At 39.1% G+C, this 15,887-nt stretch overlaps 1 protein-coding gene across 2 annotated transcripts in view; it reads right to left on the bottom strand.

The window, feature by feature from the left end:
• MARK1 (microtubule affinity regulating kinase 1) overlaps nucleotides 1–15,887 on the bottom strand; it is a 117,713-nt gene that overhangs the window by 45,141 nt on the left and 56,685 nt on the right. For both annotated transcript variants that reach the window (XM_078441049.2, XM_078441050.2), the window contains exons 4-6: nucleotides 5,334–5,382; nucleotides 4,261–4,326; nucleotides 475–545 (exon numbers count right to left, since the gene is read on the bottom strand). In XM_078441049.2, the coding sequence (XP_078297175.1) occupies nucleotides 475–545; nucleotides 4,261–4,326; nucleotides 5,334–5,382 (186 nt within the window). The remainder of the gene's footprint in view (nucleotides 1–474; nucleotides 546–4,260; nucleotides 4,327–5,333; nucleotides 5,383–15,887) is intronic.

Genomic DNA, 15,887 nt, shown 5'->3' with positions numbered 1-15,887 from the left:
AAGGCTTCTTGCCTACTTAACTAAATAAAATTGACCACAGTTTGTAAATCTACAAAAACATGAGTTCTAATACCAAGACATCTTTAATGACAAAAGAAAAGAGAATAATGTCTTTAAGCACAATGCATATATACTTCATACATTAAGCTAATAATACTTGATAATTATTGGATAAAGGATTAAATATTTCTTTTCTTAGTTTAGTCTATATTTCCAGAACTATCAATGAATTGTCTTACCTATAAGACATTTCACTATTTATCACCATCTAAAAACAACCGTATGCAACTATTTTAAATTTGAATTCAGGAAGAATAAACTTCTTTTTCAGTTTCCCATTCTTTAAAAAGTGTAAGATAGCAGGACTTTTCCTCTTTAAAATACCATGTACTCTGAAGTCCAGTTTGTGATACTGTGCGCTGTACAACACTAAAACAAAGTTTTAACAACAAAGTTAAAAACTACTTTCCATACCTGCCTAAATTTTGCACGGGCCTCTTTTTCTTTCATTCTTCCATGGGCAACTAAGTAATCAAATACTTCACCTGAATCAGAAAGGTAAAGCAATAAAATATACACAAATCTCCAATTAACAGTACAAGCAATGTCAAGTTCTTGCCTTGTTTTTAGAGCAGCTTTTGACCCACAATTTTCCGACAGTTTTACGTAAATCACAAACTACTACATGAATAGAAAAAAGAGGGAAAAATTACACACAGAATTGAGTGTCTGTAAGCAGCTTATGATTTAGCAAAACTCTTTTAAAAAATAAGTCATAAAAACATAACTGAGAAAACTGCTTTCTGATTTCAAGTATTACATAAAAATACAGTCAACTCTTTATTGTGCATTCAAATAAAGGGAAGCCACAGCATGAGCAATCAAAAATTATACCTGGCGTTGTATTTGGGGGGTACGTGTCAAACAAAGTAACAAAAGTCATGTTACGCTGGATCTCTCTCTTTTAAATTCTACTTGTCATGGAGTCTTGGTCAAATTCCTTCTGACTGCTTCCATTCCCACTGATTTCGTGCTTTTCCTTCCTATACTCTGATTATGCTAGTCTCACTATACTCATTTCATCTATTTTGGTTCTTAACTACTTATGCAGAATTAAATCATCCGGTGTGTGTCTCCTATTACTCTGAACCAACTTCAACGATCATATCTGCCCTATCCCCAGGACAGAACACAAAGTGGGTAGACAATACATACTTGTTGAAATAATTCAAATGAGAAACTGTGGAAATTTCCTATTAGACCCATTACTTTACATGTATATAAGTTTTTTTTTCATTTTTCTCTAGTTAATACTTGTAAAAAAAAAAACCCTAAATTACTATTTAGTTACAATATTAAAAATAAAATATCTCAGTATAAGGGAGAAATTTACTTTTAATGTCCTTATAATTTACACCAGATAGATATACATGTCTATTTAAAACTCCTAAGATGGCTTAAGGCATTCTTGTAAATACAGTAGAGTGGTTAAAAACTCAGGCTTTAGAATCAGACCAATTTTGTTATGAATCCCTGTTTAGCCCTAAGTAGCTACTGGGAGACATGAGGAAGCTTTCTCAACTTTATTAAGATCCTGCTTCTATTTACTGCCTATCTCACATGGCTGTTATAAGGATTAAATGAAATAATGCATGTGCTTAGCATAGTGACTGGCATACAGTAAGCACTCAATAAATTATACATTTGTATCTCAGTATACAGTAAATTGTATGTGTGTGTGTGTGTGTGTGTGTGTATGCAAGATCAATCCTAGGATATCAATAAAACATTAAAAACCAAATATGTAATGATGTATGTCAGATGAAACTAATACACCTACAGTGTCAGACAACATATGATACCAGGCATACTTAAATGACTGAATGGGATGATGAAAATAGACGTGAGTAGATGCTCTAGTTGACCCATCACAGTAGTTAATTCCAGATATGTGAGTTTAGGCTGGGAAAGACATATGCGAGAATTCAAAAATATGGACTGCTCTTAAGTTCTGCCTAGGACATCCATAGCCCAGATGTTTACAAGACTTAGTCCTTCACTAACTATACATTGCTTGTTTATGATTTGCTTCCCCCAAAGAATGTAATCTTCTTGAGGGCAGGGACTTTGTGTTTGCTCACCCATGTGTTCCCAGCAGCTAGAATAACACGTGGTACATAACAAACGTCTAATAAATAATGTTTGCGTGAACGAAAGAAGAAATAAAACACACCATTCCAGAGCAGCCGAACACATACTTTTAATAGGTTCTTTGGGATTAAATGTGGTTCAGAATCATAAAGGAGTTCCCTGCCTACCTAATCACAGAAAATCTTCTGCTCCATTAGTGAACCAGAATCAAAACTGATCTAAATACCCCTGACAAAGAAGCAGCTGTCTGACTCAACTCTTTTTCTCATGACAGATTCCATCCTAAAATATCTAGAAATTTCAGAGGAAAAATATTAAGTGTTGATTATAAAAGTTACCTTGCCAGTTATAGATTAAAAAGGCAAGAAAATGATCCCAGGTTTAGCACCACAGAACCATGACGGTTTTGTTAGAGGGTCACTAACGGGCAAGACCCGGCGAAAACCTACCACTAGAAATCAGAACTGAATGAGAGAGCACCTGGTATGGGCTGAGCTCCGGTACACACCTCTGCACACTGTACCCCACGGCCCTTCCTCACTGTGCTGCTGAAGGAGAGCGGTGAGGATCCCACGCGCTCTCCGTTCCTCCAGCCACTGCTCCCCTTCATCAGCGCCAATACAGAGCTGACTGCACTTCCCGTTTATCGTTAAACAGCATACATGTTAATATTAACACAGCCTGGCGGTGGTGCCCCTTCACGAAAACAGAAGTGTCCACCGATTTCACCGATATCAAAGCTTATCCAGCCCCTTTCTCTACACTTTAGATCACCAAACGGGGGAAAAAAAAGAGTCTAAGTGAACTAAAAATAACACCCAGGGTTCCCACGCTGACAAATTGTTCTATAAAATCTAACTAAAGGATAGAAAGAGAAATAATCCATTATGTGGTATCCATACATTCACTAATTTTATTACAGACCTACATCTCATACAAATTTGCATGGCTGTATTAATATTTTTAAAAATCCTGTAATAATAAGCCTTAATGACATAGGTTTTCACGTTAAGTCAAAAAACCTACATTAAAATACTTTCAGGATGAGAAAAGGCTTTGCAAAAAACCAAACCTACTGAAACTTTCAGTTTGCATTAAAAACTGAAAAAGCTATTAAAACAGATGTAATATTTATAGTAAACATTTTTAGAAATCTAAGAAACAGTACAAAAACACATAGTTTAGGTATAATAGACTAGAATAAATCCTCTTTATTCTTACATACAAATCTACACATTAGCTAAAAGGATCAACACTAAATTCAACCCTAAGTTTTTCTACTGATTAGCAAAAAAGTTAATTAGCCACAGTGGTTTACATAATTTCAGCTGCTCTCCTCTTTTTCAATTGCTTAACACCTTCAAGCATTCTGTTTTACTGGTTCAATGATTTAGCTTCAGAAATTTTTAAATGTGTTTCTAAGAAAGTTCTGTGCCTCAAAGTCACAACAGTACCTTTGAGCCAACATCTGTCTCCTTTGAGGGCAAGTGTGGAAGATGAAGCTGCTTTTGTTATATACCAGTGTTTGAATCCTTCCCATTTTCGACACAATGTAGTCAAAGTATCCATTACATTCCACACATGCATCTGTATTTCTCTGTCAACTCAGTCCTCTAACTTATAACATGTATAAATCGATACTTGTTTAAATCAAGACATTTTATGGATTATCTTGAAAATCCATGTATATTGAGACTCTGTCATATGTGACCAACCTCTGGCCCAGAACACACTTTTACTATAAACTTTATCAGATACACTGTGAATGTGAAATTTCCTTATAGCCAAGTGCTTCTAATCACAATATTATGACATACTATAATATGTAGACAAGAGAATCAAAACATTCACAACAATGTAAATTTAGGGTTTTGAAAAATGTCTTTAGGCAATTTTATGTAAGCCAAAAATCCAACTTTTAAATGTAGGATCAATAGGTCTTGAAAGCAAACACTGAATTTTCCTTAAGATATACCACTTAAAAGCATTTTAAATAAAACTGTCGATTCATTAGTAACAGTGAACACATAAGTGTTATAATAATCCTTTGGGTGTTGACAGTTCTGTATGTCTCATCAAAGATAACTTTTCCACCCCTCTCATCCTTACCCCCACTCGCATACTCCATGACTAAATAGAGGGTCTTCTCCGTTTCAATAACTTCAAACAATTTTACTGAAAAAAAAATTAGAGATATAACTGTAATTGTTAGCATATATGGGATATGCTTTAAGAAAATTTAAGGTAATCCTAAGCCAGTGGAAAATCTGAGTATTTACTAAAAATTATTAATGACAATTTTAAACTGAAAAATTCTCTCAAAGGTAATTACTACTGTGGAAGAAAACCACTCACCACAAAGTGATTTGGAACCAAATCTGTTGGGTCAAAAGAGTTAAGTTTCTGGGATTAAAAACCATTACTTTTTCTAATGTGAAGAATATAATAAAAAGGAGAAGCTTAAAATCAGGATAAAATTTTAACTAAAGCTTAAAAGAGACTGTATTATAACAACACATATGTTGTACTATCATAAAACGTTGACCAATCTTTGGTACAGAAACAAAAATATTCTATAATTATGTGGTATTATAAAAGTTTTTGGTTAAAAAAAACACCAAATTATCAGACTTACATAGTTGAAATGATATACCACAAAGAATCACATTAATATCTCTAGTAAATATAATGTTTTTAAATGTGAAAGAAACAAGTGTTTAGAAAATGGGCAGGTTAAAAGAAGAATTACTTTTTCCTTCTTATCATCCATTGAGCTGATATGTTACATGTAATCAATCTATTTATTTGTACATGTAGGGGAAAACCAGAACTTACAGGAATAAATTCACTAAAATTGAAATCAACCCTATTTTCTTTAAAATTCAAATTAGTTATTTTGCCCTATGATCAAACCTAAATGCATATTATCAAATTATCTGGAATTCATTTCTTAGAAATACTGCAATGGCAAGCAATCTCTATTTAGGGCAATTTAGAAAGGAGATACAAAAAGTATTCATATGCATTAACTCCAAGTCAAATATATTAATGGAGAGCTTAAGACAGCAACGCAGTAGAAAATAGCCATTTGCAGCCTTCAATTTCTATAAAATTCTACCTTTTCAAATAGTCTCAAATTAAGGAATATACTTCATCATTAATTGTATACATAAATTTCATACCTATGTTAGGATGATTTAATATCTTCATTATTCGTACTTCTCGAAACAACTGTTAAAGAAAACAGGTAGACATATTTCTGTTAAAACCATTCGCTTGAAGAAATTCATCTTCGTACAAGACACTAGAAGATCCTGGTAATGAGCTAAGAAAGAAACAAGAGATTTGTTTCTCAGATTGACCTCTAACTCTGCTGAGACTCGATTTCCAGGACAATTATAATAAGATGAACTCAGATGGTTCTGTTTGCGTGTGTACATGTGTGTGAATACACCACATACAATAAAACTTGCACTTTTATTTGACTACTCTTCATTGCTGGCAATAAAAGAAAAATACTGTGGAAATGAAACTAAATGATCTCTCACATGATTTTTATCCAAAACCAAGCTTCCTTGGAGGCTGGGGTGGTGGGGAGGGGAAGGGGGTGGTGGTTCTGATACTTTGGTCACCTCTACTGGTTGATCAGGCACTTTATGAAAGATTAAATGATATAAACCTACACTAAGTAAAATTTGAAAAGGAAACAAGACTATTTTCTGTAGCATTTTTAAGGAGACTTGTATAATAGTAAAGGACAATAAAAATTTATTTACCACATTATATAAAACCAAAACATACTGAAAATAAGTCACTTGAAACACGAATGTTAAAAATTCATGCCTTTTATTTTTCAATATAGGGCCCATTTTTCAAAAATGTGATCTGGCATTTTTTTGCTCTATGCCGTCTTTTGAGTACATGTTAAGTTCAGAATCAAGCATCTAGTTCAGGAAAACAGAAGGGCCAATAACTGATAATATTCGAAAAAAGTCTATATTATGACATATGATCTAAGGTTAATGCTTTCAGAGGGGACATTTCTCCAAGGAAGATATACAAATGGCCAGAAAGAATGTGAAAAGAAGCTCAACATCATTAATCATTAGGGAAGTGCAAATCAAAACCACAATATGAGGTAACCCTTCAGACTCAGGATGGCTACTATTAAACAAAACAAAATAACAAGTCTTGGCAAGGATGTGGTTAAAGTGTATACACCTAAAAGCAGGGACTCAAACAAGCATTTGTTGTACACCTACATTCACAACAGCTAAAAGGAAGAAGCAGCCCGAGTTTCAACCGATGAATAAATGAACAGAATGTCGTATATACATACAATAGAATAATATTGTCTTTTTTTTAAATTAATAAAACAATTTTTTTAATTTTGAGAGAGAGCATGCACGAGTGAGGGAGGGGCAGAGTGAGGGAGGGGCAGAAAGAGAGAAGGAGAGGGAGAATCCCAAGCAGGCTCTGTGCTATCAGCACAGAGCCTGATGCAGGGCTTGATCCCATAAACTGTGAGATCGAAACCAAGAGTCGGACGCTCACTCAACTGAGCCACCCAGGCACCCGGGATAACATTCAGTCTTAAAAAGGAAAGACATTCTGACATACACTAAGATGGACAAACCTTGAGGACATGAGGCTAAATGCAATAAACCAGTTGCAGGAGGAGAAATACCATATGATTTCCCGTGTATATTAGGTATGTAGAATAAGGTCAAACTGATAGACACAGAAGCCAGCCAAGGCCTGGAGTGACTGAGGCAAAGAGTTTCACCGTCTAATGGGTATAGAGTTCTCAGTTTGGAAGATGAAAAAAGTTCTGGAGATGGCCGGTGGTGATGTGTGCACAATAATATGAATGTATTTGACACCACTGAACTGTGTTTAAAAATGGTTGAAATGGTAAATCTTAGGTGTACTTTAACACAAGTTAAAAACAGAATATAATGTGTTGATATGCCTCAAAAAATTTCACACCAATGATAAACCTACATAAGGCTTATCTACCACTAAAATCTCATCCTAGCTCTCCTCCATATCTACAGAAACTTGGGAGTCATCCTTAACTACATGCCTCCCCGAAGTCTGCACATCAGATCTATCACCAAGACCTACTGACCCGACCTCCAAAATTCATCTCACATCTGTCAACTTCTATCTATCCATACAGGCAACACTGTCACACTGGATCCCATAGGTCTCTATACGTCCATTCTGCATTCTCTTTTCTGTCCTCCCATCCTCCAACCCATTAACCATGCAGCACTACACTGCTGATCACCACTGCTGATTTTCCAATGCCATTAGAACAAGATCTTCAACATGGGCTACCAGGCCTTGAAAATCAGTATCTTGCCTACCTTGCCATGCTTATCTCATGACACTACGTACCATCGACATGGACGTCTCCTAGATGGACTTCACTTAAGGCAACCAGCCATCTTTCTCAGTTGAACTTGCTAAGATCCCTCACTACTCAGGGCCTTTGCACACGCTCTTCCCCCCTCTGCCTGGAATGAATGCTCTTCATTCACTTTTTGAATTGCGAAATATTTCAAATTTGTTAAAAAGTACAGAAACAAATATAGCACTTACCTCCGTATTCACTACCAAGATTAAACAACTTATGTTAATGTTCTGCAATATTTTCATGAGATTTTATTTTTAAGAAAAATTATGAATTTTAATTATTTAATAAAATATGAAGACATTAATCATTCTAGTCATAGCTAGAGTATCCCTCTCTCTCTTTTTCTTCCTCCCCATCCTAGGTAAAACCACTACCCTAATGCTGGTATATAACAAGCTATAAGCTTTTATTAATTTTCGATAGTGCATATATAAATAGCAATATTAACTTTTTTGTTTTAAACTTTATATAAGTGGAGTCATATTGAATATATCTCTCTAAACTTATTTTTTCTTCAACATTATGTTTCTTTGTTCTACCCCTGGTATGTATTGATCTGGTCCATTTACTTTAATTGCCATGTTCCATTACAGTACATGAGGCAACTACAGTTTATACACTGTTCTATTGAGGATGCTTAACTTACTGATGTATTTTCCCTACTGCAGTCAGTGCCATAACGAAAATTCTTGACACGTTCACGGGAAGTCCATCGTTTACATTAGGGTTCACTCTCGGTGTTGTACATTCCAGGGGGCTCAACAAAGGTATAATGACACGTATCCAACACTACAGCATCACACGGACTAGTTTCACTGCCCTAGATATCCCCCATGCTCCACCTACTCACCCTTCCCTCCCATAAATCCCCGACAACCACTAATCTTTTTTTACTTTTTCCATAGTTTTACCTCTTGAGACGATCATACGGCTGGAATCATGGAGTATGTGACCTTTTCAGGTTGACTTCTTTCACTGAGTTAATATACATTCAATGTTCCTCCGTGTCCTTCCATGACTTGACAGAGCATTTATTTTTAGCACCGAATGATATTTCATTGTATGGATGTACCAGTTTATTTATCCGTTAACCGACATCTTGATTGCGTCCAAGTTTTGACAATTACGAATAAAGCTGCTGTAAACCGTGTGCAGGTTTTTGTGTGGATGTAAGTTTGTAACTCATTTGGGTAAATGGCAAGCAGGAGGACTGGTGGATTTTACGGTAGGTATGTTTAGTTCTGTAAGAAACCACCAGACTGTCTTCCAAAGTGGCCATGCCATTTTATATTCCCACCAGCAATGAGAGTTCTCGTTACTCTACATCCTCAGCAGTATTTGGCGTTGTTAGTGTTTTGTATTTTCACATTCTAATAGGTGTGTGGTGGCATCTCACTGTTGTTCAAATTTCCAATTCCTAATAACAGACGGCGTTGATCATCTTTCCATATGCTTATTTGCCATCTATATGTTTTCTTTGATGAGATGTCTGTTCCGATCATTCGACCACTTTTTAATTGGTTGTTTGTTTTCCTGAGTCTTTTCAAGCCAATTTTCGAGCCTGCATTTCCAACAATACCAGATGCCTGTGGATAGTAGTGAACATGGATTGTTCATCAAACACCTTTTTGTTTCTACTTTGCACCATCAGAGAATGGGTCATTCTCATGAGCAGTCCTGGAGGCCCTTGGCAGAGGGGGCCAGAAGTCACATACCCTCACTTCCTCCTTGAGGCTCTCAGGGAGATTGGTGGTCTGAGTGGTTGGTCTGAGTGGGGTGCTCAGGTCAGCAGAGGGAACCATGTCCAGGGGGTACCAGACATAGGACTGAGGAGATGCCGCCCCTGCCCGGACTTGTGAGGACTGATGGCAGGGGTAGAGTCCCGAGGGATCTCCTGTGTTCTGGGTGAGGAGTCCCCTCAGAACACACACAGGGTTCTTTTTTTTTTGGGGGGGGGGGGGAGACAGAGAAAGACAGAGCACAAGTGGGGGAGGGGCAGAGAGAGAAGGAGACACAGAATCCAAAGCAGGCTCCAGGCTCCGAGCTGTCAGCACAGAGCCCAATGCGTGGCTCGAACCCATGAACCGTGAGATCATGACCTGAGCCGAAGTCGGACGCTTAACCGACTGAGCCACCCAGGTGCCCCCACAGCGTTCTTACCTTAGCTGCTGACACCATCTAGGCCTCCCCTGTCTACTTACCTAATGCCCCCCTCCTCTGAACAAGACCCTTACCTCCCTGAGAGCCCCAAAGAAGTAAAAGAGGAAGTACCTCCCAAAGAGGAAGTAAGTGGCCCATCATCACGTCACCTTTGCCCAGGGACTCACTGGGCTGACGGCACATACAGGACTCTGTGGGTTAGATTTTCAGAAAACGTGTACTTCTGGTTTCAAACTTTTTTTTTCTCTTGCTACAGCACATTAGCAGATAAAATTCACACACTAGTAGATAAAATTTACATGTGAGCGTATTATAAAGAATAAACACAAATAGTCCCTGTTTTGGTTTTGCTACACTATACAGGTTTTAAAGTAGCTGGACTGGCTATCAATATGAGCAGCAATACTGTAAGTTTCATTGGCATTCTTCAGTATGATCACTATCGTGTCTTTGCAACAGGAAAGTGCCCAATACCAATCTTGTTCTCTACGCTTACATATAAATAAACTGCCCCTTTTCTTTACTTAGTCTTGCTTTCTTATTAAGACTTCACCTGTTAACTTGTTGTATCTGACTATAAAAGCACAACTCACCAGCACTGCAGTACAGAAGCCTGTAACTGGCCCCCACATCCCCTCTGCAAATCTAACGTGCACCATCCGAGCACCCTCAACATTCAGTCCACGGTGCGCCCCGCGTCCTTGCACTCCTTAAGTTGAACAGAATGCTTGCCAGAGGTGATCTAGGTCCCAAACATATTTGTCGGGTATACGTGTTACTGTAAATAGATAATTTAACTAGTATATCTGTTTTCTTTTTTTCTTAATTTCTATTTATTTTTTACATGTACATTCAAGTTGGTTAGCATATAGTGCAAAGATGATTTCAGGAGTAGATTCCTTAATGCCCCTTACCCATTTAGCCCACCCCCCTCCCACAACCCCCCCAGGAACCCTCTGTTTGTTCTGCACATTTAAGTCTCTTATATTTTTGTCCCCCTCTCTGTTTTTATATTATTTTTGCTTCCCTTCCCTTATGGTCATCTGTTCTGTGTCTTAAAGTACTCATATGAGTGAAGTCATATGATATTTGTCTTCTCTAATTTCGCTTAGCATAACACCCTCTAGTTCTATCCATGTAGTTGCAAATGGCAAGATTTCATTCTTTTTGATTGCCAAGTAATACTCCATTGTATATCTATATCACATCTTCTTTTTTTTTTCAATTTTTTTTAACGTTTATTGATTTTTGAGACAGAGAGAGACAGAGCATGAACAGGGATGGGTCAGAGACAGAGAGGGAGACACAGAATATGAAACAGGTTCCAGGCTCTGAGCTGTCAGCACAGAGCCTGATGCGGGGCTCGAACCCACGAACTGCAAGATCATGACCTGAGCTGAAGTCAGACGCTTAACCGACTGAGCCACCCAGGCGCCCCTATCACATCTTCTTTATCCATTCATCTGCTGATGGACATTTGGGCTCCTTCCATACTTTGGCTATTGTTGGTAGTGCTGCTATAAACATTGGAGTGCATGTGCCCCTGTGAAACAGCATACCTGCATCCCTTGGATAAATACCCCATAGCGCAATTGCTGGGTTGTAGGGTAGTTCTATTTTTAGTTTTTTTGAGGAACCTCCATACCGTTTTTCAGAGTGGCTGCACCAGTTTGCATTCCCACCAGCAGTGCAAAAAAGATCCTCTCTCTCAGCATCCTCGCCAACATCTGTTATTGCCTGAGTTGTTAATGTTAGCGATTCTGACAGGCGTGAGGTGGTATCTCACCATGGTTTTGACTTGTATTTCCCTGATGATGAGTGATGTTGAGCATTTTTTCATGTGTCGGTTAGCCAGCTGGATGTCTTCTTTGGAGAAGTGTCTATTCATGTCTTTTGCCCATTTCTTTGCTGGATTGTTTTTTGGGTGTTGAGTTTGATAAGTTATTTATAGATTTTGGATACTAACCCTTTATCTGATAGGTCATTTGCAACTATCTTCTCCCATTCCATCAGTTGCCTTTTAGTTTTCCTGATTGTTTCCTTTGCTGTGCAGCTCTTTATTTTGATGAGGTCCAAATAGTTCATTTTTGCTTTTGTTTCCCTTGCCTCTGGAGACGTGTTGAGTAAGAAGTTGCTGTGGCCAAGGTCAAAGAGGTTTTTGCCTGCTTTCTCCTCCAGGATTTTGATGGCTTCCTGTCTTACATTGAGGTCTTTCATCCATTTGGGGTTTATTTTTGTGTATGGTGTAAGAAAGTGGTCCAGGTTCATTTTTCTGCATATCGCTGTCCAGTTTTCCCAGCACCACTTGCTGAAGAGACTGTCTTTATTCCATTGGATATTCTTTTCCTGCTTTATCAAAGATTAGTTGGCCATATGCTTGTGGGTCCATTTCTGGGTTCTCTATTCTGTTCCATCGATCTGAGTGTCTGTTCTTATGCCAGCACCATACTATGTTGATGATTACAGCTTTGTAAGACAGCTTGAAGTCCGTATATTCGCTTTCTATCGCTGAATAAGAAATTACCACACTCTAGCAACTTGTAACGACACACATTTATCATCTCACAGTTTCTGTGCATCAGTAGGGCTTCATTGGGTCCTCTGGCTCCCATCGAGGTGCTGCAGTCTCATCTAGGGGTCTGACTGGGGAGGAATCCATTTCCAAGCTAACCCAGGCTGCAGCTTTAGGACTGAGGATGCTGGTTTCTTACTTGCTCTCGAGCAGAGGCCACCCTTACCTCTTAGAGACTGCTTACATGTCCTTGCCAAGTTAGGCTTCTCCAACATGGCTGTTTACTATATTCAAGCCAGCATGGATAATCTTTAGGGCATGTTGGCTAGAAAGGCAGTTTTATATAACATAATGTAATCATGGGAGTGAAATCCCATCACCTTTTCCATATTCTGTTGGTTAGAAACAAGTCAATGGTCCCGCCCACATTCAAGGGGAAGGGATTATACAAAGGTGTGAACACCAGAAGTGGGGATCACAGGCAGTTGCCTTAAAGTTTGTCCAATACAATTAAATGTTACATAAACCAATGAATTCAAGTTTGTTGTTTAACAAAAACCAAAACAAAACAACACACACAAAAAAATCTGTAAATTCTAGATAAAAGCTGCTAGAGAAATTGCTGCCCACTTAAGTGTGGGCAGAATAAATATCAAAGATTAAAATAAAATCTTGGGGCTGCTCTCAGATCATTCCTGGGTATCTTTAAATTCTCCCTCATTAATTAAAAAAATAAAATAAACCTGGAAATAGCAGCAAGTGTGAGTTTAGGGGTGAGATTTGTGCAAGATAAACAAAGCTAAATGCCAATCAACAGGCCCAAACTAAGAAGGGGGGGTGGGGTGGGGGAAAAACCTTGGCCTTAAATGGCCTTAAATTGTTCAATGGTATACACTGATGTGTTCAATTTAAATGTTAAATATCTATATAAGTATTCATAATTCCTCCCTTTACCATACTTTTTCAATTAACCGCTCCTTATGGCAGGCAAAAGAGGGTTTCCACCTTATTTTCTCCAGAAAGTGGCCCAGGGAGTGTAGCGTGTCATTCCATACGAGCTCTAATTCCAGCTCCTCTTCCTTCTCTTCTGCCTCAAGGAAGCACATAGGATTCCAAGTGTGTAGACAATGTTGTCACAGGGATAATCTTGAGGTTATTTCTCATTAATTTTTATGAAATTACTGGCAAATCTGGTGGTTTACTCTTGGAAGCAAACTGGTTGAGACATACCCCAGAACTAACGAAAACATGCTGATGCCTCCCGGCAGCTCCACGTCTGACAGTATGCTCCGTGTCTGCCATTCTAAAGGAATGGCTTAGCTGTACATGCTTCAAGCACTTCTCCACAGATACTGGGGTTTGCTTGTTGGTTTGTTCGTTCCCTAAGCTGGGTTTTGGACTGGCACTGAATTCACGAATGCGGTCCCTGACAAAAACCTAGAATTTAGCCCTTGTGTTCTACCAAGAAGTGAGATGAGCTGGGGAGAGGATTACAACGATCTTGTGAACATTAGGGCATACCTGAACAGAAGTACCGCGCCACTGCCATCTGGGGATGAAGCAGGAGAAACAGTTACAGGAAGGGCCAAAGTTCTCATAAGGTAATTTCTTATTCCAGTTAAAAAATTAAGACCATGTCATTGGATTCCTGTATCTCAAAGATGTCTTCAATGTACTGTTTTATCCTTAGTTTCCTCTCCTTCAGTAATTGTTGACAAGAAGTGAGGAAAAAACCGTAATAAGCAAGAGCACGAATGTCTGTGTGGGTCGGGTGTGTGAAGGCTAAAAATGACAGGCAACGGTGGAAAGACCAAGAGTGGCTGCTGTTGGAAGAGCGATCGGTGTGTGTTAAGGGGCATCCCGACTCAGGATAATCAAACGCCAGTGGCCTGACCTACCGATCACCCTTCCTCCCAAAGAAACACTTCAGTTGTCAGCTAGATATGGGTCATTAACACTCCAAATCCAGAGAGCTGGGACCAACTGCACGGTAGCACATGGCTTGAGTAAAGGTCTAAGATGTCTCTTCCTCTTCGCGACTCCCCTCGTGCCCTTCCCTAAACTGCAATATTCCAGCTGGCTGCACACAGGAAAGAGACAGGACTAATTAACCACCTCAGCTGCCCGAGTCAAAGGGAGCAGGGAGAGACAGCGAGCCACATGTCTGTGATCTTTTAGCTCAGAGAAGACCTTTATCAGCGAGGGTGCCAATCTTACCAGTGCCTGCTATTCCAGGCTATTCTAAGAAAGGTGGACAGGGCTGAGGGGAGAAGGAGAGCTGAAAATTCAGACCATGATAAGTTTACCTTGAGATAGACAATTATCGTTAAAAAAAAGTCAATTATCACATGTATCATATGCCCAGGTACAAGTCAGGAACACAAAGGTTTGCAAATATATTAAACAGTCCCACAGCACTAGTTGAGTTTCTGATTCTAATTTGTAGTTCATTTCCCTTGCTCGCTTTCAAACTGTGACATCACGATGTTCCTAGCATTCTCAAACTTAGCAGGAAAGCTCCGAATTCGCTAATACCCTCCAAACTTACTATTTCAACTTTGCTGTGGGCTGGAAATTGAGGCTAGGGTTTGTTCAAATTCTGTGCGCCGAATTAGAGAAATGAGTGCTGAGTGAAGGCTTGCGATGGGTTTTCTCTAACTAAAAAGCAGGGAGGGACCTCAGTGTTTGGACTTTGTGACAGCTATTCTCGCTGTTCAGAGGCCTTTGTTTCCTTCTTGGTTCCTGGCGTTGTTCCAGGTAACTGAAGTTAGTAAACAAGAGAGATATTTACTTTTCAATTCAGTCCTTTTTGTTAGGGCTTAAGGTCAGGATCAAACTCCATCAGTGTTAATCAGTATTTGCCTCAATTATGAGCATTTTCTTTTTCTCCTCTCAACTGTTCTCTTCCTTCCTGCCTCTTTTTTTTTTTTTTTTGGTGGTGGGAAAAATCGGTTATATTTAGAAGTAGCCACGTGGATATGGCTTAGACAATCCTCGTTCTATTTACACCCGAAGTATCATAGTCAGGGGTCAGTCAAATGCACATCATCTTCCTTCCACCAGACCCGCTCACCGTGTGCCCTTGTCACAGGATTCCTGCACTGCTCCTTTGGTCTCGAGGCACATGGAGAACAACCCCGTGGTCCCAGGGAACTTGACAAAGGCACAGTGGTCAAGCTTGTTCCCACTGGGCGAGATCTTCCAGGCTGTCATCAGTCTTGGGGGACTGGGCTCATAGGAGGACGGCGACATTCAGATGTTCTTGCACCTGTCGACACAGCCTTCTTGGCCTTTCCAGCATTTTGGCCTGATTGCGGTTTGGCGAGGGGCAGGAAGCCCTTCTTTGCCTTCACTGTAATCTTTGTAAAAATCCTATCTCTATCTTTGATAGCAGTTTAGTGGTCTATTTTTTTAAAACTTTTTTTTAAGTTTCTTTATTTTTGAGGGACAGAGCATGAGCAGGAGAGGGACAGAGACACACACACACACACACAGAATCTGAAGCAGGCTCCAGGCTCCGAGCTGTCAGCACAGAGCCCCATGCGGAGCTCGAATCTACTAACCATGAGATCAAGACCTGAGCCAAAGTTGGACGCTTAACTGACTGAGCCACCCAGGCGTCCCAACAGTTTACTGGTCTAT

This window comes from Panthera onca, chromosome F1, assembly GCF_046562875.1.
Source record: "Panthera onca isolate mPanOnc1 chromosome F1, mPanOnc1 haplotype 2, whole genome shotgun sequence".
Taxonomy (NCBI): domain Eukaryota; kingdom Metazoa; phylum Chordata; class Mammalia; order Carnivora; family Felidae; genus Panthera; species Panthera onca.
The sequence above is the reverse complement of the archived record's forward strand: the minus strand, read 5'-3'. Positions and strand labels throughout refer to the sequence as shown.